Source organism: Suncus etruscus, chromosome 11, assembly GCF_024139225.1.
Source record: "Suncus etruscus isolate mSunEtr1 chromosome 11, mSunEtr1.pri.cur, whole genome shotgun sequence".
Taxonomy (NCBI): domain Eukaryota; kingdom Metazoa; phylum Chordata; class Mammalia; order Eulipotyphla; family Soricidae; genus Suncus; species Suncus etruscus.
Window position 1 is genome coordinate 104,637,725 of NC_064858.1, and position 20,307 is coordinate 104,658,031.

At 41.3% G+C, this 20,307-nt stretch overlaps 1 protein-coding gene across 6 annotated transcripts in view; it reads right to left on the bottom strand.

The window, feature by feature from the left end:
• Positions 1-19,300, bottom strand: part of KCNC2 (potassium voltage-gated channel subfamily C member 2) — a 206,045-nt gene extending 186,745 nt beyond the window's left edge. For 5 of the 6 annotated variants that reach the window (XM_049783209.1, XM_049783206.1, XM_049783210.1 and 2 more), the window contains exons 1-2: positions 18,918-19,300; positions 16,442-17,144 (exon numbers count right to left, since the gene is read on the bottom strand). In XM_049783209.1, the coding sequence (XP_049639166.1) occupies positions 16,442-17,125 (684 nt within the window). In that variant the 5' untranslated portion in view covers positions 17,126-17,144; positions 18,918-19,300. Of the gene's footprint in view, positions 1-16,441; positions 17,145-18,092; positions 18,210-18,917 lie in introns of those variants that run through there. The other variant, XM_049783207.1, reaches the window with a different exon arrangement.
• Positions 19,301-20,307: the final 1,007 nt, after the last annotated feature.

Here is a 20,307-nt window from a genome sequence, read left to right on the forward strand (position 1 = left end):
AGGAGAAACTATTTTGGCTATGCCAACAGTATTTGCAAATGTAAAACAACATAAACATATAATGTAGAATAGCATGTATATTATTTAAACTATACTTTTACTAGTGGAATTTTAAGAGGTAATATTAGGATAACAGGTCACAGACAATTCTGAAGACCCAGCACAAGTTAACACCCAGACAAAGACAGGAATTCTATGTGTTAAAGCAAGAAAATAGAATTAACTCTCTGCCTTGGGTCTAATGTTATCTTCTTTTCACAGCTTAACTTCCTGAGTACCTATTTCTCTTTTGTGTTCTTTCTTCATTCTATGCTTCTTGCTGGGCTTCAATCTAAAGGAAATATTGATTTAAAGCAATTTTCCAAAATTCTATAGAGACACAGAGTGATAAGAGTCTTTTTAAAAAAAATACCCGGTTCGATTTAAACTTCCAGCTTCAGAGCCCATGTGAACTGAGACATTAGATAGTTCCATTTCACAGAAACTATGCAAAATCGTATTGCTTTCTTGGGCTTTCAAACACATTAGAGCAATGAAAAGCTGGCATTTCTTATCAAGAGAACTTCTTATTCTTTATCAATTTTTTATGGCGGTGAATTTCTATCACCAAAAATTTTACATAGCTGTACTTTGAATCTAATTTCACAACCATAATATCTATGAAATAGCCATCTATAATTGTGAAACTAGTAGAGAAACTTAATAATTATAAAGCAAAATAAAATAGTGTAGTGTCACATCTCATGAAAGAAATAATTCTTGTAGACTTCAGAATGATATTCTAATTAGAAATCTGCAGGGCATTGTCCTGATTAATGATTTCAAAGTTCTATATTCCAGGGAGAGGGTGAGGGTTTTGAGGATGACCGCAGGGTGGGTGGTCCATATGTGGTACCACGGATAGAATCTGGGTCTTCAGTTTTAAAGGAAAGCACCTTCCTGCTATAGGCCCATGTTTACATTCTTGTGGTTCAGAAGTCAGAGCTCTGGGATTACATGTTCTCCCCAGCACAGTCATATCAGAGCAGCATATTGCCACCACTGTTAGCAGCGGGTTCCCAAGGCTCAGAGCTCTGCTTGGTAACCATCACCCCTAAAAACTGCCCCTTTTTGCTACCAGAGGAAGTTCAAAGCATCTCTCCCAAATTTACCAAATATTTCTATCGAGCTTTTTTCCTCCTGCCACCTCTCCCCATACTTCACAAAACTTCAGACCTGTATTGAGTGACTTAGGATCTTGACTGCCTAATACTTTGTTTAGGCTTCCTCTCTGTTGACAAGTCTAGCTATGCCCTCTACATCTTCTAGTTCTGAGAGATGGATTTCTTCCAGGACTTTGTTTCAGACTTCGCAAGAAAATGTAAATTCAAAAATACACTTGGCTTATTGCTATAAGAGATCTCAACACATTGCATCATTGCTTCCCATTCTTGCTCTTTTCCAGGAAACCATACATTTCTTAAAATCTGCATTTATGTTCTTATCTTTCCATTTAAAAATGCCTATTATAGGGGCCTAAGAGTTAGCATGGAGGTAAGGTGTTTGCCTTGCATGCAGAAGGTCGTTGGTTTGAATCCTGGCATCCCATTTTGTCCCCCGAGCTTACCAGGAGAGATTTCTGAGCATAGAGCCAGGAGTAACCCCTGAGCTCTGCTGGGTATGAGCCAAAAACAAACAAACAAACAAAAAAGCCTACGACATACTATATTTTTGTTCTATAAGAAACACCTGACCATAAGACAAAGCACAGTTTTTAGATGCTCTCCTCTCCTGCACTCAGGCTTCAGCTTCAGGTGGCATTCTCTCCATAAGACATACTTTTGGGGCAGGGAACAGAGGTGCATCTTATAGCATGAAAAATATGGTATGTGCTATACATCACTCATGAAAAATAGAATTACTACTACATTTCCCAGTTATTCAGTAGTCACATAAAAAACATCAAGGACAACTTAGTTGGTCAAAATCATTCTAATCGCAGGAGAAAATGTTTTCTTTTCTTTTTTTTTTAGGTTTGGAAAATAAAGAGGTTTTATTTTTATTTATTTATTTATTTATTGGTTTTGGGGCCACACCCGGTGACACTCAGGGGTTACTCCTGACTATCTGCATAGAAATCGTTCATGGTTTTGGGGACCACATGGGGATGCCAGGGGATCAAACCGCAGTCCATCCTAGGTCAGGCGTGTATAAGACAATTGCCCTACTGCTGCGCCACTGCTCTAGCTCAAAGAGGATTTTATTTCTATAAATATTTTATTAGAAAATAAGGTTTTATTTGTCTTCCCACTTTCCTCTTGATATTTTTATTTATAAAAATATTCATATATTAAACTATTAACCTTTGCTTTACTGGTTTGTTTTCTCTGTAGTAAATTTCTTTTTTTTTTTTTTTTTTTTTGCAATTTTTTCTTTATGTAAACATCTTGATGACAAATATGATTGTGATTAGGTTTCAGTCATGTAAAGAACACCCCCCTTCACCAGTGAAACATTCCCACCACCAATGTCCCAAATTTTCCTCCATCCCACCCCACCCCCACCTGTACTCTAGAGAGGCTTTCCAGTTCCCTCATTCATTCACATGATTATGGTAGTTCTCAGTGTAGTTATTTCTATAACTGCACTCACCACTCTTTGTGGTGAGCTTCATGAAGTGAGCTGGAAGTTCCAGCCCTCCTCTCATTGTCTCTGAGAATTGTTGCAAAGATGACTTTTATTTTTTTAAAACCCATAGATGAGTGAGACTATTCTGTGTCTCTCTCCCTTAAATTGAAGATTTTAATCAAACCATCATTGTAAATAATGCTTGCCTAAAGTAACAATGATAGTGGTGATGATGAAGATGAAGAAGATGATGATAATGAGGAGGAGGAAGAAGAAGAGAAGGAGAATAGGATGGGATACAATGGACATTCATAGAATCTGGGTCTATGCTGGATTCTTCATATAAAAATACTCAGACATGCTCTTAACAGCTATTTGAGTCAGGCACTATTATTACCTCTGCCTTTCCAAATGAGTCTTAGAGAAGCAGCAACTTGGTGCATTTATATGTTAAGCAAGAGGTGGAATCAGAATATAAACTCAACTATATCAAAGACTGGGATGGAAGCATCATCACAGTAGAGCATTTGTTTACATATGCAAGTACATGGTTCAATCCCTGCACCACAAAGAAAACAAACTCAACCAACTCAGCCTTTTAACTCTAATGCACTCTCATCTGAAAATTAACTATCAGGCAATCAACACATCTTTGATCCTGAAAAGACCTGCAGTTAAAATTACTAGTGACATTAGTAAAATTTTATTTACACTTTGTTTTAACTAACTTCCACATCCACCTTCCCACCTTTGAAGGAAAAGGCAACACCAGTTAATATTATGAAGACTTGCAGATGTATGAAACATAATTTAGGGGCTGGAGTGGTGGCGCAAGCTATAAGGCATCTATCTGCCTTGCACGAGCTATCCTAGGACTGATTGTGGTTCTATCGCCCGGAATCCCATATGGTCCACCAAGCCAGGAGAGATTTCTGGATTTCTGAGCGCATAGCCAGGAGTAACCCCTGAGCATCACTGTGTGTGGCCCAAAAACCAAAAAGAAAAAATTATAATTTGGGAAACCATGCTCTAAGCATCATTCTTACTTTATTGACAAAAAGTATTTATTTTTTAATAATTAGATCGCAATACTTGTTAGTGATAGCTACAACCCCCCAAATGTTTACCTGACCTAAATTCTACACAAGCCCTACTATTAGAAACTATAAAGAAAATATTGAGAATTAAAATTTATAATTATCACATAACTGTTTTGGAAACACTATTAGAATAAGCTGAAATGATAGTGCTTAGCTATTTCCTGGTTGAATATCTTAAATATAATAAGGGATTCTCATAAATACATTAGTCCCTGAAATGTAGGTTTCAAAGTTTGACTTTTAACACTGTTCTCCTAATTGTTGGTCCTCCTTTTATCCTGACTTCATGGCATAATAATCTCTATCAAACCACCATGTTGGTATTGTGCTCTGTAAACCTGTCTTTCAATTGCTGGAAAATATTTAAATTTGGAGAGTTAACTAAAATGTCATTTCCTCTATGAAGGAGAGTTGGTTTGTCCTTAGTTTGTGTTTCTATGCTATATCAGAATCTCTAGCTAGAGTTTAATATGTCAATATTGCAAATTGAGCAGACCCTTCTTCTTTTCCAAAAAATAGCCACTGAGGTAAATGTCAAATTTTCACTTCTTACATTCTCAGTATTCTCTTACATTCGTCTTACATGTCTCAATATAGTTAGTGAGAGATTTAAAGGCATTTTATAGCTTTAATTTTTCATGTTGATTTCTTATCAGTTTGCTAAACTCTGCAGAGTGATGTCAGAAGGTCTAACAATACAATATTACTACAAATTACAAAATTTGTCATTTTTTATGATCAACTTTCAGATCAAAAGATAAGCCCAAAAAGCATAGAAAACTGAGAGTATTTTTCAATAATCCAATAACATTTTTACATAAAGTCTCCTTTTCTGATTCCTAGAGTGCATTATAGCACACACTCTCCAAATTCCAATGCTGTTTTAGACTTTAAACACTTTGTAGTAAAGAAAGCTTCAAAGAAGAGTTTTTCTACAACTTACTGACCTCACAGCAACATCTGCTCTCATTTGCAAATCTCAAAAGCTCCGAGGATCTTTAACTCCTCTGCTTCCTCAGTTAATTCACCAGATATGTAAACCCAATATGTTTGTGTCAGTCTCACATATTTTGGGGGGTTTGGGGCCACATCCAGTAGTGTTCATGGTTTGCTTTTCTGGATATGTACTCAGGAATTACTCCAGCAAACTCAAGGAACCATAAGGGATGCCAAGGATCAAATTTGGTCAGCCATGCAAGCCAGGAAAATACCAACTGTAATATGACTTTAGCCTCTCACAATTCCTTTATTCGTCATCTATCTATATACGGACATTTGCATTATTTCCAAATTATAGCTATTGTACTTATAGTGTCTATGAACACAGATGTGTATATATCTTTTTTGTTTTTGTTTGCTTTTTGGGGGGCCACATACAATGATGCTCAGGATTTACTCCTGGCTATGCTCTCAGAAATCACTCCTGGCTTGGGAGATCATATGGGATGTCGAAGAATCAAACCATGGTCCATTCTAGGTTAGCATGTGCAAGGCAGATGCCCTACCACTTCTGCCACTGCTTCGGCCCTGTATATCTCTTTTTAAATTAATGTTTTGTGTTCTGGTATAGATACCAAGAAGTTTAATATCTAGTTATATGGCAACTATTATTACTCTTTTGAGAAGTCTCTATACTGTTCTCCATAGAGACAGGCGAATAGATAAAAAAAATTGTGGCATAAATATTGGGTGATGGATGGATGGATGGAGACACAAGCAGACAAATAAACATGATGAAATACTAATTTTCTATTAAAAAGATGAAAATTTTAGCTTTCTGTGTGTAACTTGAAGAAATCAAATCAAGCAAACTAAATTAGAGAAAGGCAAAAACCAATAGTGTCATTCATCCAGACATATGTAAACAAAACAAGGGAATAAATAGCATTAAATGGTGACAAAACTTTGCCTTATATTACAAAACAGAAATTACCAAATAGTGTGGGAAGGAGAAAAAGAAAGGCTACCTTAATACATCAAAAACATTAACATCTGCAATAGAAGCAGGCTGGGATAGAGGCAGAGAAGAGATGAGTATTTTATGAATATTATATAAAACTCAGTTCTGAACAACTTTGTAAATGTGTATCACATGGTGATTTGATTAAAATATTTTAAAATTGAGGCCGGAGTGATAGCACAGTGGTAGGGCATTTGCCTTGCATGGGGCCAACCCAGGACAGGCCTGGGTTCAATCCCAGGCTCCCCATATGGTTCCCAGAGCCAGGAGTAATTTCTGAGCTCATAGCCATGAGTAACCCCTGAGCTTTACCAGGTGTGGTCCAAAAACAAAAGCAAAAATAATTTTTAATATTAGTGTTATTGTAATCAATTCATCTAAACTCTTGTAAATGGGTTTATATGGAGGACATTCATTTTTTAAAATGTGTGAACCATGTTCAATAATACTGGACAAGAATTACATCTAAAGTGTTAAATATGAATCAAAAAGCAGAGTTTGGGGCCGGAGAGATAGCATAGTGGTAGGATGTTTGCCTTGCATGCAGAAGGACGGTGGCTTGAATCGCGGTATCCCATATGGTCCCCCAAGCCTGCCAGGAGCGATTTCTGAGCACAGAGCCAGGAGTAGCCTCTGGGTGCAGAGTTTACAAATGACAGCCACAAAGATATTTACATACCCACATATAAATCATGGCAATGTAGATTTTATTTTTCAATATTTTAATATCTCATGAAAACTATACATAACTACACAATTTAGGGACACTTCTATAGATCCTGCCATAGAATTTATAAGCCAAAGGAGAAAAATAGGAGCCAAGTACAAGCTGGTTAAGTTTGACACGGGAATCTGAAACTAAACTGAATATTACAGAACAATAATTTTCCTCCATTGAACAATAGGACATGGGTTTTCCCAACTATTCCCAAATTATTTAACATATTTGAGACTTCCCAACAACTAGATTCTTCTATTTCTGCCATTGTCACTTGCCAATGTTATGAGCAAGTCAGCTGATTTATCTGAACTAAGACAATTACATGTAGTGATTACCAGTTTTTTTTCTAGTTCTAGTGTGTCATATACACCCACACAGATAAATGCTCTCAAATGCTCAAGTTATGACTTCTACAAATCTCTTCCATTGCTTATCCATATAAATGTTTTATAAACATATTCTTTGAATATATCGATGCTACCATAGTATACAACTTCTTAAGTGAATGTGTATCTTTAAACAGAAAAATTATTTCTCTATTGTAAATATCAATATGTTACTAGATAATATACAAGAATACTTTTTAAAATGGTCTTCCTTAATTTATCAATGAATACTTTAAATGTAAGTCTATAAAGTATGCTAGACTACACATTATTCTTTTTATTTATTTCAATAAAATGGATTATAAAGATTAGAACTGATGACTTGTCACTATTTTGTAAATACTTAACTGTGTGAGGCAAAACTGTAAATCCTCTAGTGAATAAGAATTTCCTTCTGCATGAGATATAAAAAGGAGGAAAAGTATGGTGTTTTTGACAAGGGACTTTTCTAATAATAAAACTGTTTTTATCTAATCAATTATCTTTGTGGGTAGAAGGATAGATAGATGATAGATGATAGATAGATAGATAGAAGATAGATAGATAGATAGATAGATAGATAGATAGATAGATAGATAGATAGATAGATAGATAGATAAATAGATAGATAACCTGCATTGAATCTAAGACTTAAGAAATGACAAAGCTGATCATCTTTATGGGTTTCGTGACAGAACCACAAGAAAATGATTTCCTGAGATCAATATGTGGTTGAGAGAAAGCTGTTTTCAATGGAAACGGGAACCTAGGAGCAAACTTGTTTCTATGGTAACCAGAGCAGCAGCTACCCAACAGCTGTAGGGAAAAGGGGTCAGAAAGTTATAGATTTATAAAAAAAATTAATGCAGATTTACCTTATTAGTGCAACAGTCTTTTGAGTATAACAAAAACAAAATATTCTCCTTTTCCATCTCAACCCTTGAGATCTTTAGCAATAGTATACCTGTTTCCTTCCAAACCTCAACATCTTAAAGTGGAAAGAAGTTTGAATAGCACATACTCCAGAAGTGGGGAAATTCCAGCTCATGGGTCATGTATGTGCTCATAACATTTTGTGACCTGACTATGCTAATAAGGGTAGACAGACATGCTTCTTGTTAAGGACTCTCATCCTGCCTGCCAATATTGTATTGCCATAAAATGCTGCTGTAAACATCTAAATTGCCTTTGGCTGGATAAAGATCTTGACACCAATCTTAGTCCAATATTCTCCCCATTTTCTTTCTTCTCTCTTTTGAGCAAAGGAAATCAAGATTCAGCAACATAGATCTCTAAAATCACACAGCTAGTGGTGACGATCATAGATCCCAATCAAGGCATTTTCCCATTGATAATTCTAGATTCTCTTTTGCTCTCCTCTTCCAATACCTACATTTTATCACTTTCCATAAAAATATTGATTACACAGAATTAAAATTAACCACTATCTTCAAGTCTACAGACAAAGCATAAATTAGCGATAACCTGTCATTAAAAATCGTGACGGCTGCTCTGAATACTCATATTCTTCTCTTTCAAAGAGAGTTAGGTTTACAAAGCATATTATAGGATATTTTTAGTCTCATTACTACATATTTTCTTCTGGAGATTTGTGTTTTCTTTTATCAGTCTAGTAGTAATTTATTATTTCATCTAAATACATTTTTAAAGTTATTTCAATAAGGACATATGATAGAGAAGTTAAGAATATGAAGTCTGAAAACCACATTTACTTTAAAGTAGTAAATATATAAATGGCAATAATAGACATTTTAAAATAAAAAGGTTAACCTGCATATTAAACACACCTACACATATCCTTGTTTTCAGTTGCTTTGGAAATGAGCCTCTTGTCAATGAAAAAATATTTCCTTGACTCTTACTTAGTTTTGTTAACTCCTCTACAAATGAGCTCTCAGCAAAATAGTACAGAAAAGAAGTCACATGTAATCTGTCCACGTACAGTCACCTTTGACATGCCTAACACTCAACAATGAATCAAATCATTTCGAAAGTGAGTAAATTAAAAATACTATAAAAATACTATTGACTATTGAGGTTAGTTGGTTCTTTTACTGGTGTATTGAATTAGATATTCTTTAATCCCATATTGCTCAAAATATAAGATTAAATTTACTTGCTCAGTATAAAAATAGTGACCTGGGAAAGGTCAAGGCATTTTGGGTCTTGGCGTCAGATAATATTATAGAGGGTAGAGTTTTTCTTGCGTGCAGCTGACCTGGGTTCAGTTTATAACATCCTATATGGTCCTCTGAGCACCACCAACAGTAATTCCTATTGCAGAGGCAGGAATTAGTCCTGAGCACCACTGGATGCGATCCCAAATGAGAATAAACCATAATAAAACATGTCAATGCTTATATAACAATTACCAGCATTATTATTATTATTATTATTATATAATCTTTTCAGGGATCTGAATTCTGGATTTACATTATCTTGTGACTATAGTTAGGCATGATTTCTGAAATCAAATGCTCTAACACTGAGCTTTACCCCCACTATGTAGGCATGATTTCTAAATAATTTGCAAAGGATAAACTCCTTGATCACACCTCAAATAATTCAGTCTGCTGATATAATTATATATATTCATCAAGAATCTTGTAAAGAGGGAAACTATAGACCTTAAAAGCTACAATGTCAAGATTATAAAAGCCTATGACTTTTATAAAGACAAGCAATATTTAACTTAACATAATTTCTAACTATACTTTTATGCATATATCAGGGTATTGTTTCAATGTGAGGTTTTGTTGAGAAAAACTATTTTTAAGATTTCTTTCTTGTCAGTATTTTTTGCCGTCTTTTACTTAGAGTCTTTAGGAAATGATTTATTGTAAGTGGAGTGGTAACCTCATTCTGAGGAAAGCCTTGTGGCATCTCCAGGTAATCAAAGAACTTTGCTGTTTCTGATCTAGAAGAACTCAAACATTGGTCATCGAATAAAAAAAGTATTTTAAAAATGTTGATAATTGGCAAAAAGTGTTTTATTCACAAAATACATTTGACTACTCTTTTATTTGTTTTGTTTTGATTTGGGGGCCACACCCACCGACGCTCAGGGGTTCCTCCTGTCTATGCGCTCAGAAATCTCTCCTGGCTTGTGGGACCGTATGGGACACCGGGGGATAAAACCACAGTTCATCCTAGGCTAGTGCTGGCAAGGCAGACGCCTTACCGTTTGTGCCACTGCTCCAGCCCCGGATTTGACTGCGTTTAACTGGAGGACTACATACCAAATAAGTACTAGTTAATTTTTTCTATAATCTTAATATGTCTCAAATCGCCCTTTTCTTTATTTTAATTTTTAATGTAATATTATACTCATTTTGCTTTTATGGTTTGGTCCACAGTTTACATTTTATGTAAACTACATGGAAGAAGTGAGAAGAGCGTGTAAACCAAGGACCACATACTTTGTGTATGCAACGCCCCTAATTTGATCCCCAGCATGACCTTGCAATGGGTATGAACATGGAGGACTCTGTGCATTGCTTGACCCAGGAAAAGACCCATCAGACCCCTGCATCTGAGTCAACAAGAGGCCCCCATGCAAAATCTCTCACATACACACATGTAATTCAAATGAGAGAGTAGATCTGGGGTTATGTGCCACAGCATCCATAATATGTGCTGTCCTCATATAAAAAAATTATTGCACAGGATTCTGTATAAGTCTCAATACTAAAATATAAATCGTAATGGTTTTATAGTAAGTATATTTTAGTGATGCCTTGAAAATTAAACAACTAAAAATGCTAATAAAAGAACCGCGAGATAGCACCAGGGTTAGAGGGATATGTAATCTGCCTAACACAGCTGGACTGCCAACACCCCTGAGTTCCCTGGGTGGGTATAGCCAAGGAGTCCTATGTACCACATGGTTGCTAACATAGCAGGGCCATAAAGCACTGAAGCCTTAGGCCCTAAAACTGAAGCACTGGACAACTCTCAGTCAAGAATACCTTCCAGAACGCTGGAGGAATGTTTGGGAGGTCTCTACCAAATAATCAAACAATAAATAGTAAAGTAAATATTTTCAAGTTGTAACAATATGCTAGGTATTCACAGTCTCAATCCATATATGAGTTCAGATGATTTATACATGTGTCACATTTACAAAAGTCAGGAAAACATAGATAAAATGATTATGCCTAACACCAAAATGCCGACATTTAAAATATGATTCTATACCTGCTGTTCATATTGCAAAAGGTTGTTGTTGTTTTTTAATTAAAAAGGGCTATTCGAGGACCAGAGCCATAGTACGGCATGTAGGGCATTTGCCTAGCATGCAACCCACCCTGGTTCAAATGCCTGAATCCTATACACGGCCCCCCACAATAGAAGTGATTCCTGAGCTCAGAGCCAGGAGTAACCCCTGATGCCTCCATGTGTGGCCAAAAACAACAAAAAAGAGGGGGACTATTGGATTATCAATAGTATCTACAGCAAGATAAAGATACATATAGATACCTACTACCAAGAATTACCTTATGAAACAGAAACTAACTCAATAACCTTCTCTCCATTAAAAACAAGAAAAATAGGGGCCCGGAGAAATAGCACAGCGGCGTTTGCCTTGCAAGCAGCCGATTCAGGACCAAAGGTGGTTGGTTCGAATCCCGGGGTCCCATATGGTTCCCCGTGCCTGCCAGGAGCTATTTCTGAGCAGACAGCCAGGAGTAACCCCTGAGCACTGCCGGGTGTGGCCCAAAAACCAAAACAACAACAACAACAAAAACAAACAAACTAAAAAAACAAGAAAAATAGTGAAGGGGCTAGAGAGATAGTAGGGCAGGTAAGTCACTTGCCCTGCTTGCTGCTGACCTGGGTTTAATTCCCAGAATCTTATAAGATCCACAAGTCCACCATGAGTGCAGAGGCAGGAGTAAGCTGTAAGAACAATTAAATTTGGGTCAAAAAAATTTTTTTAAAAGAGTGAAAAGAAGGGGCCAAAGAGATATCACAGTGGTATGGCGTTTGCCTTGCACACAGCTGACCCAGGACAGACAGATCCATCGAGGTCCAATAAGGTCCCCCAAACCAGGAGCAATTTCTGAGAGCATAATCAAAAGTAACCTCTGAGTGTCACCGGGTGTGGCCCAAAAATTTAAAAGAAAAGGGGAGGTGGAGAGCTAGCATGAAAGTAGGGCGTTTGCCTTGCATGTAAAAGGATGCTGGTTCGAATTCCTGCATCCCATATGGTCCCTGGAGCCTGCCAGGAGCAATTTCTAAGTGTAGAGCCAAGAGTAACTCCTAAGCGCTGCCGGGTGTGACCCAAACAACATAAAACGAAACAAAAAAAATTGACTGCTTTTAATTCTTTAATATTGGGAACAAATTAAACTATTTTGATTTTATTATTTTGCCTTTATATCAACTTCTAAAACATATAGAAGTTCAAACAAAAAAGTTCTGCCTGGTGCCAATCAACCTACTTATGATACCCTAGCTTCAGAAAAAAAAAAAAACTCTTGAATTTCATTTATTTCTAAAATTTAAATATTAAATTATAAATAGAACATTACTATTATTACTAATCTTACTATATTATATTATTATTAATAAATATTACTATTTTTTTTTACTATTTGTAAATATCACTCAGTGGCATCAAGCAAACAATCTCTTACTCCTGACACTGCGCTTAGAGCTTATTCCTGCTAGGCAGGCTTGGCGAAGCATATGCAGCAGCGTCACAAATAGCCCTGTGCAAGGCAAGAACATATTGCTATGTCCCAATCCCTCCTTTTTTTCTTGATATCAATTTCTCCACAATAGGTTTCCATGTCTTTTTATATATGAATTTATTTTATGACTCTTTTATAAATTTGTTTTTGGGGTATCATATTTACAGGGTAATATCCAGGGCCACTGAGAAGGTGGGGAGCATTGTACCTGTTAATGTTCAGGATGTGGTGTGGACCTGACTGTCAAGGCTCTGCCCAAAGGTGGCAGGGGTTATGGTAATGGTGATTGATTGTTGTGATGGAACTCAGAGTTTCACATGTGTCCTTTGAGCTATTTCCCAGACTCATGAAATATCAGTCTTAGGCGGATAATTCATTAAGCATCAAATGTAAACTTATGCGCCAGGTTAATTTGAACAATTCAAATAAATTAAAAGCAATAGAAAAAGGGAAATGCCGACCAAAACAAAAGGAAAAAAAAAACACAATATCGCAAAACTCAATTAACTATCTAATTTCTATCACAGTTGTTTCTGTGACCAATTTAGATCACAAAAGTGAGCACACAGAACTGTAGATATGTTCGTGAATACACAAAAATGTACACATTAAACTGAACCTGCCGTCCCAATATTGGTGAAGGACAAAGAAAATGATGAAACAGGTGTAATAAATTGAAAAGTAACTGGCCCTGAGCTCAGTTAAAATCATTTAGCTCAAGAATAAAAATAAGGTCCCGGAGAGATAGCATGGAGGTAGGCTGCTTGCCTTGCATGCAGAAGGACAGTGGTTCAAATCCGGGCATCCCATATGGTTCCCGGAGCCTGCCAGGAGTGATTTCTGAGCATAGAGCCAGGAGTAACCCCTGAGCACTACCGGGTGTGACCCCAAAAAATCAAAATTAATTAATTAATTAATTAAAGAAGAAAAACAAAAGATGAACTAATGTGGAAAATAGAGTACTTGCAAAAGCTAAATTCTTTACTTCTATTAAGAATGAGACTTGTGGCATTTAGACCACAGCTGAAGCAAACCATTTGAAAATTGATTTGTCTCCTAGAAGCATATCCATCCATGCAAGATACAATTTCATCCTGAGACCTGCCAGTGTAATTCCATTTATCAAACTAAACATTATATAATATTAAATCAAGTCACCATTTAAACTTGAAAGGTTGCATATAAATATAGTCAGTCGCATTTAAATAGTATGGTGACTTCTGATTATTGGGCTTCCCAGGTAATTTGAAAGGAGAATTAATTCCCTGGAGACAAGTCCCAACATGTTCGCTAATTTGAAGGAAATTAAAAAAAAAAAAAAAAACATATCAAGTGGCCAATTAAAATAAGAAAGTTCAGAGCTCATTTTAAGAAACTGTTTTGAATTCTAAATTTTTGCTCCAATGTTGGGACAGCAAGGCTAATGTTTTTTTATATAAATTTTCTACTAGCCAAGGTTCTGGAATTACAGACATTTCAAAAGTTACACATGACCTTTCTAAGTTAGAATTCAAATAAATGCTGCATTAACTCTCAAGAGCAATATAATCTGCAGAGATTTCACAAGCCAGGGTCAGTTATAATCAATTGTGGTGGAAAGGATCTGGGGAGGGTGTCATGAGACCTCAAGCCCATTTTTGGCTCTGCTATGAACTTGCCACATGACCTTGACACCACCAGTTAGCATTTGCAGTCCCTGTGGTTTTTTTAGGAGGGGGTTTGTTTTGTTATTTTTCTCCTCATCTGGAAAACAATGGGTTTTCCTGATCTATGTATGATTCTCTGGCCATTTTCTATTGGCTCTTTGACCTTGTAGGACTCTGAAATCTACCTAAGTCCTTTTTTGATTAAAAATAGATGCAGGGCAAATCCTAACCATATAATACCAAGAAATTTTAAAATAGTTTAACAAATAATTTTTCAAGTGAATGATATACTCATTGAATGACAATCAATTGAATACATTTCCATAAGAAAAACAAAGCAACACGTTCTTAATTTTTTTTACGCATTATCCCTTTCTTAATGTTTTTACTAGGTAATTTGGCCTACAATAAAATGTATTATTGTCAATGGGAAATTAATAGAGTGTCCTGTCTTTCTTATTAAGACCAGATCTAGGATGATAGGAGGTATCACAGGATGAGTCTACAAACAATCCAAGTTAATCTTTTAGTCACCGAGTAGAAAGAACATTGTGGAATTCAGCTTAACTCTAGTAAATCAAGGAAAAATTAAGAAAGAAACGAAAAAGTATGATTGAATTAATAAGTAAAAAGGGTGAACGCTGAATGAAAGAAACCAATGTATTTGAATAAATAAGCACTTTTTCTGAACATCAATCGACTCTTGAACAGAGGCTGATTTTATCAGAGTTGAAGAGGCTATTAACAATGCATTGATATGCAAATATGGACATATTTGAATTTGTATATTCGTTTAAATGCCATATCCAATAGCATAAGCAAGGTTTTCAATAGTCTCTTTCATATTTGGTTTCACACTGAAATCTAAACATATTCTCAGACTTTGTGAAGTTATATCCAAAACACATCTTTTGACAAGTTAGTAGATCAGCAGATGCAGAGACTTCTGACTCTCAGAGAAAGACAGTAAGGAGAATCAAATCCAAGTGAGGCTGGGAATATCCCACATGGGGTTTTTTTCTGGGTGTCAGAAGCAATTAAGATTGCAATGGCAAAGATTCCACTGCATTAAACACAGTACTCTGTTCTCACCTAGAATCTAAAACCAAGCACACACTAGGTCATTTCGAGTTATTTACGTATGTTTTATTTCCTATAAACTGTAGACACCATATTGGTTCTTTTAATAGTCTCTTCCTGGGAGTCTGAAGGATTAATTGGGAGTGTCAGGGCATACATCTAAAGGGTCCCTCAAGCTGGACAATGAAATGATAAATTGAAGAAGCAACCGCCATCTCAAGAGTACAATTAAGTTTGCTGGGTTCTAAGTTAACCCAAATTTTAAAAATCAGGCTTAGCTGGTAACCAATTCACTGTCAACCTGTAAGATACAGAGAAAGGAGACCCTGGGGGAAAGGAATCAGATTCCACAATTCCAGGGCACTCTAGAGACACTCGGTGGTTTTCCCCTCAGAAGGGAAAGATCCAACAATCGAATCTCTTGCCAAAGGCCCCCAGTCCCCTATTGCATCACTGCCTCGACCACTGTCACTCATATCTGGTGCATTTCCCCTTCCTCTGTCCTCACTCCTTGCTCCCATCCCTAATTGGAGTCAAAGTCAGGGTGAGTCACACATGAACGAGTCACACATGTTGGTTGAAATGTCAAGTCGTGATGACCAGAAGGCCCCAAAGACACCCTGGAGCTGAAGGAAAAAGTTGGAACAAGTCAGGGTGTGTATAGGGAGGGGTGGGAAAAGAAGGGCTAGGTGGGTAGTGAGATTCAAAAGCACCAAGTTCCCAGACACCCTTGGAGGGAGACAGAAGGTCCCAATGTCCCTTTCAGTCCATCTGCTAAAAAAACAAAAACAAAAACAAAACTTAGTTTGCATCAAGGAGACAATTCAGGAAGGAAAAGGTGGAGGAGAAGAGCTGGGAAGGGGGTGCTGATTGCCTCAGCTCAGAGCCCTATTTATCATCTCCTCTAAAGCCCCACCCAAAAGTCCTGGATGGGTGGGAGAAAAAGTTGGGCATGGGAGCAGTAGAGAGAGAAGTCTGAGCAGTTCCCATTGCCCTGGTGAAAGTGGGGTGTCCTTTTTACTTTCTACATAGCTGAAACCCAACTACAAAGATGTAGTTGTAATCACAGTGCTTCAAGAAAAGATCAATTTTTAAAGAAATCACAGTTTCTCACAAAAATGGTCCTAATATTTGTAATAACGCTGCTATTACGAATCATCCCATACATAATATTTGTAACAAAACTCTTAAAAAGAAGACCAGAAAGGTGGAGGAGGAGAGTGGGGGGTGCCTGGCCTTACTCACCCTGGCGGCTCTGGACGAGTAGGGGTCCTCGAAGAGGGCCCACATGCGGGGTCGCAGCCTCCTCCAGCGGCCGGCCTTGCCGTCGGGGCCCCCCAAGCCCGCGGGGTCGTCGATGCCCAGCCTCTTGGCCGCAGGGTCCGGGGGGTCCTCGTCGTCCCCGGGGTCGCCCCCGCCAGCCCCGCCGCCGCCTCCCCCGATGAGGTCGGGGGTCTCGAAGATGTCCAGCGCCTCCTCGGCGTCGCGGTGCTGCCGGTAGGTCATCCAGCAGCAGGGCTCCACGTCCGTCTCGTCGATGCCCCAGAAGGCCAGCTCCTCCTCGAACAGGGGCCCGCACACGTCGGCCGGACAGTGCAGCTTGCCGGTGCGGTAGTAGTTGAGCACCGAGGCGAACACCCCGGGGTGCCGGTCGAAGAAGAACTCGCGCCCGCCCGCGCCCAGGGGGTCCCGGGGGCTGCCAGGACTCGACCCCGGGCCCCTGGACGGCGGCGGAGGCGAGCGCGGCTGGGGCGACGGGGGGGACCGCCGGCCCGCGGGCCCCAGGGGCTCCCCGGAGCAGGAGGACGAGGACGAGGCCAGCAGGGCCAGGCGGGTCCCGGGCAGCGTCTGCAGGGTGCTGCGGTAGGTCTCGTGGCGGGTCCCCCCGACGTTGAGGATCACCCTCTCGTTGCTCTCCAGCTTGCCCATCTCGGTGGCTCAGACATGACTGGGGGAGGCGGGCACAAGTGGGGGGACCCCGGAGCCCCGAGTTACAAGAGCGGAAGGGTTAACTAACGGCTCCCCAAGCCAACCCCAAGCACCCCCTCCAGGGAGACCCTCGTCGCCCCAGCCCAAGTGTCTCTCTCTCTCTATCTATCTCCCAGGACCCGCAGGTCTGCTGGGCAGGTTCGGTTCTCGCCCTCCCGACGTCCAGGCTCTGCTCTGGCCGCTCCCTCCGGCTCCCTGGGTGGGTCCGACCTTGTCCCCAGACCCGACCCCTGGTCTCTTCTCTGGCCTGGCTTGGCCTCACTCCCACTGCCCGGGTCTCTCTGCCATTCATTACCCATTTGGGTCCCTCTCAGCCACCACTACACCCCGAGTCCCTCTCTGCCATCCATTACTCCCTGGTCCCTCTCTGCCACCCCATTACCCCGGGTTCCTCTCTGCCACCCTCTATCCCCTGGATCCCTCCCTACCATCCACTATACCCCGGGTCCCTCTCTGTCACCTTCTACCCTTGGTCCCTCTCTGCCATCCCCTACACCCTGGTCTCTCTCTGCCACCCTTTACCTGGGTCCCTCTCTGCCACCACTACACCCCGAGTCCCTCTCTGCCATCCATTACTCCCTGGTCCCTCTCTGCCATCCTCTATCCTGGATCCCTCTCTGACACCCTTTACCTGGGTCCCTCTCTGCCACCCTCTACCCCTTGGGTCCCTCTCTGCCTTCCACTATACCCCGAGTCCCTCTCTGCCATCCATTACTCCCTGGTCCCTCTCTGCCATCCTCTATTCTGGATCCCTCTCTGCCACCCTCTACCCCTTGGGTCCCTCTCTGCCTTCCACTACACCCCCCGGGTCCCTCTCTGCCACTCTCTACCGTGGATACTTCTCTGCCACCCATTGCCCTGGGTCCCTTTCTGCCACCCTCTACCCGGGTCCCTCTCTGCCACTCACCTCGACTTGTCTGTCCTCTCTCTAGGCACTTCCATTAAGCAGGGAGTTCTCTGGGCTCTGCCAAGTTGGCGTTGGCAAGTGAGATACCCCAGAGTCGCCCCAGGACTGGACTTGTGCACAGCCCCTCCCCTCTGCCCGACCCAATTCGCTACTCGGAATCCACTCCAGACGGGTTTTTGGTGCCCCAGCAATCTGGAGGGCGCCCTTGGGCGCGCCCAGTTCTCGCCACTCTCTCTCTCTCCCTCGCCACCCAGACTGGAAGAAGGCAGAAGCAGCAAAAGTCGGATAAGAGGGGGAAACAATAAAAATAAAAAAGAGCCCCAATCCCCCCGCTGTTGCTTTCCACCAAGGAGATGGCAGACTCGCTTCCTGCTCCAATGAATTAATTCCCTTTAGGAAGGAAGGAGCGTTGCTCATACTCCCAAGCTTAAGACCCAGGAGAGGAAACAACTAAGTAGGATCCTTTAATTTATTAATTTTTCGACTGCCTTCCGACCCATCCCCCTTTCCCCAAGAAAAACAAACATCTGTCTGTGGGGGGGGGGTGCTTTCTAGGAGGGGCGAGGCCCCAGGGACCAGACACACCTCCCTGGAACCCCAAGCTGCACATCCAAGCTCTGTCCTTGCTGCCACCCGACCCCAACCTCTCTCCCTTGGGGATTTGGGGGGCTTCTCCTCTCCATCCTTCCAGCGGTCAGGAGAGAGATTGGGGGGCCCTGGGCGCGGCTGGGGAGGTGCGGGGAGCGATGCCAGCCTTCGGGGTCAGCATGCCCTTCCCTTCCCAGCAATCACCCCCTTTCTCTCCCTCCTCCCCAGCCCCGGTACCTTAAGGAGACCCAGAGCAAAGTGATGCTTGCTTGGGCGGCCGACTGGGCGAGGTCCTCAGGGCAGCCGGGCGGGGTCCAGACAGACACCCGTCCAGCCCAGGCGCCCTTCTCCGGAGGGAAACTACTTGTTGGCGTTTTTCGGGGTTCGGGTGGTTGGGTCGCTTCTCCTCCAGCCCCTGCCCGCCTCCAGCCGCGCGCCCCGGCGTCATGCTGCCAGCCCCGGGCTCGCCCAGCGCGCCGAGTGCCCATCGCGCAGGGCTGGGCGCACCATGGAGCTCGGGGTGAGGTCCAGCAGGCTCGGGCACCCCGCTTTCCAGCCCAAGGTTTGGCTTCTTCCCCTCCCCAAGCAGCCAGGGCTTGGAGCTGCCCCTGCAAGCACCGCTCGCCTCAGCCACCGCCGCCCCAGCACCCAGCACAGGCGAGGATGGGTGGGTGGGTGGGTGGGTGGGTGGTGGGTGGGTCTTGGGGAGCTCTGTTGTACCAACCAGGTTCACTTCTATTTATTTTTTCCCCTCCTTTGGAGCTCTCTCCCCACCCTCTAGGAGCTTCCAGCTGCCTTGCCTGCCTTGTGAAATCCCACCCAGCTCCTTCTCTTCTGGCAGCCCCACCCCTTCCTTGCAAGCCAGGTGATCTAAGATCTAAGCCTCAGTTCCCCCCTCTCTCTGTACCCTTTTTCTTTTTTTTACTGAAAGCTAGTGGGGAGAGCAAGATGCTACTTACAGGTACCAAGTGAGGCTTGGTTGTCCTGTCTTAGGCATACCTCTGACTTGCTCTTTTTTTCCCCCCATCAAATGTAGGTCTGCACCCAACACATCCCTGGTTATATAAAAATAAGTTTTAAAAGTTTATTCCAGAAAACTTAATGCTCTGGCAAGTGAAAGACACTCACGTTTCTTTAGCAGAAACTAAAGAAGCCCAGGCGACCCTTCTCCGGGTACCAAAGCAATGATCTCATAAGTCCAGTTTTTCACTGACTGAAAAATCTCTTCTGCCTTGACTTGTCCTTTGTTAGAGCTGCCGTGGGTATCTCAAACTTGGGTTGTCAAAGCAACTGATGTGGATCATCTCACAATCCTGAAAGGTTAGTAGTGCAAAAGCGGGGGCCGGAGAAATAGCATGGAGGCAGTATGTTTGCCTTGCATGCAGAAGGATGATGGTTCAAATCCCGGCATCCCATATGGTCCCCTGAGCCTGCCAGGAGCGATTTCTGAGCATTGAGCCAGGAGTAACCCCTGAGCACCGCCGAGTGTGACCCAAAACCAAAACCAAAACAACAAAAGTGCAAAAGTGTGGTATAGTGAGGGCCAATTTCTTCTGAGGTCTCTGAGGCATGGTCTAGTTCCGGGTCTCTTCCTTGTTTTGTCAAACTCTCTATCTCGTGTCATTTT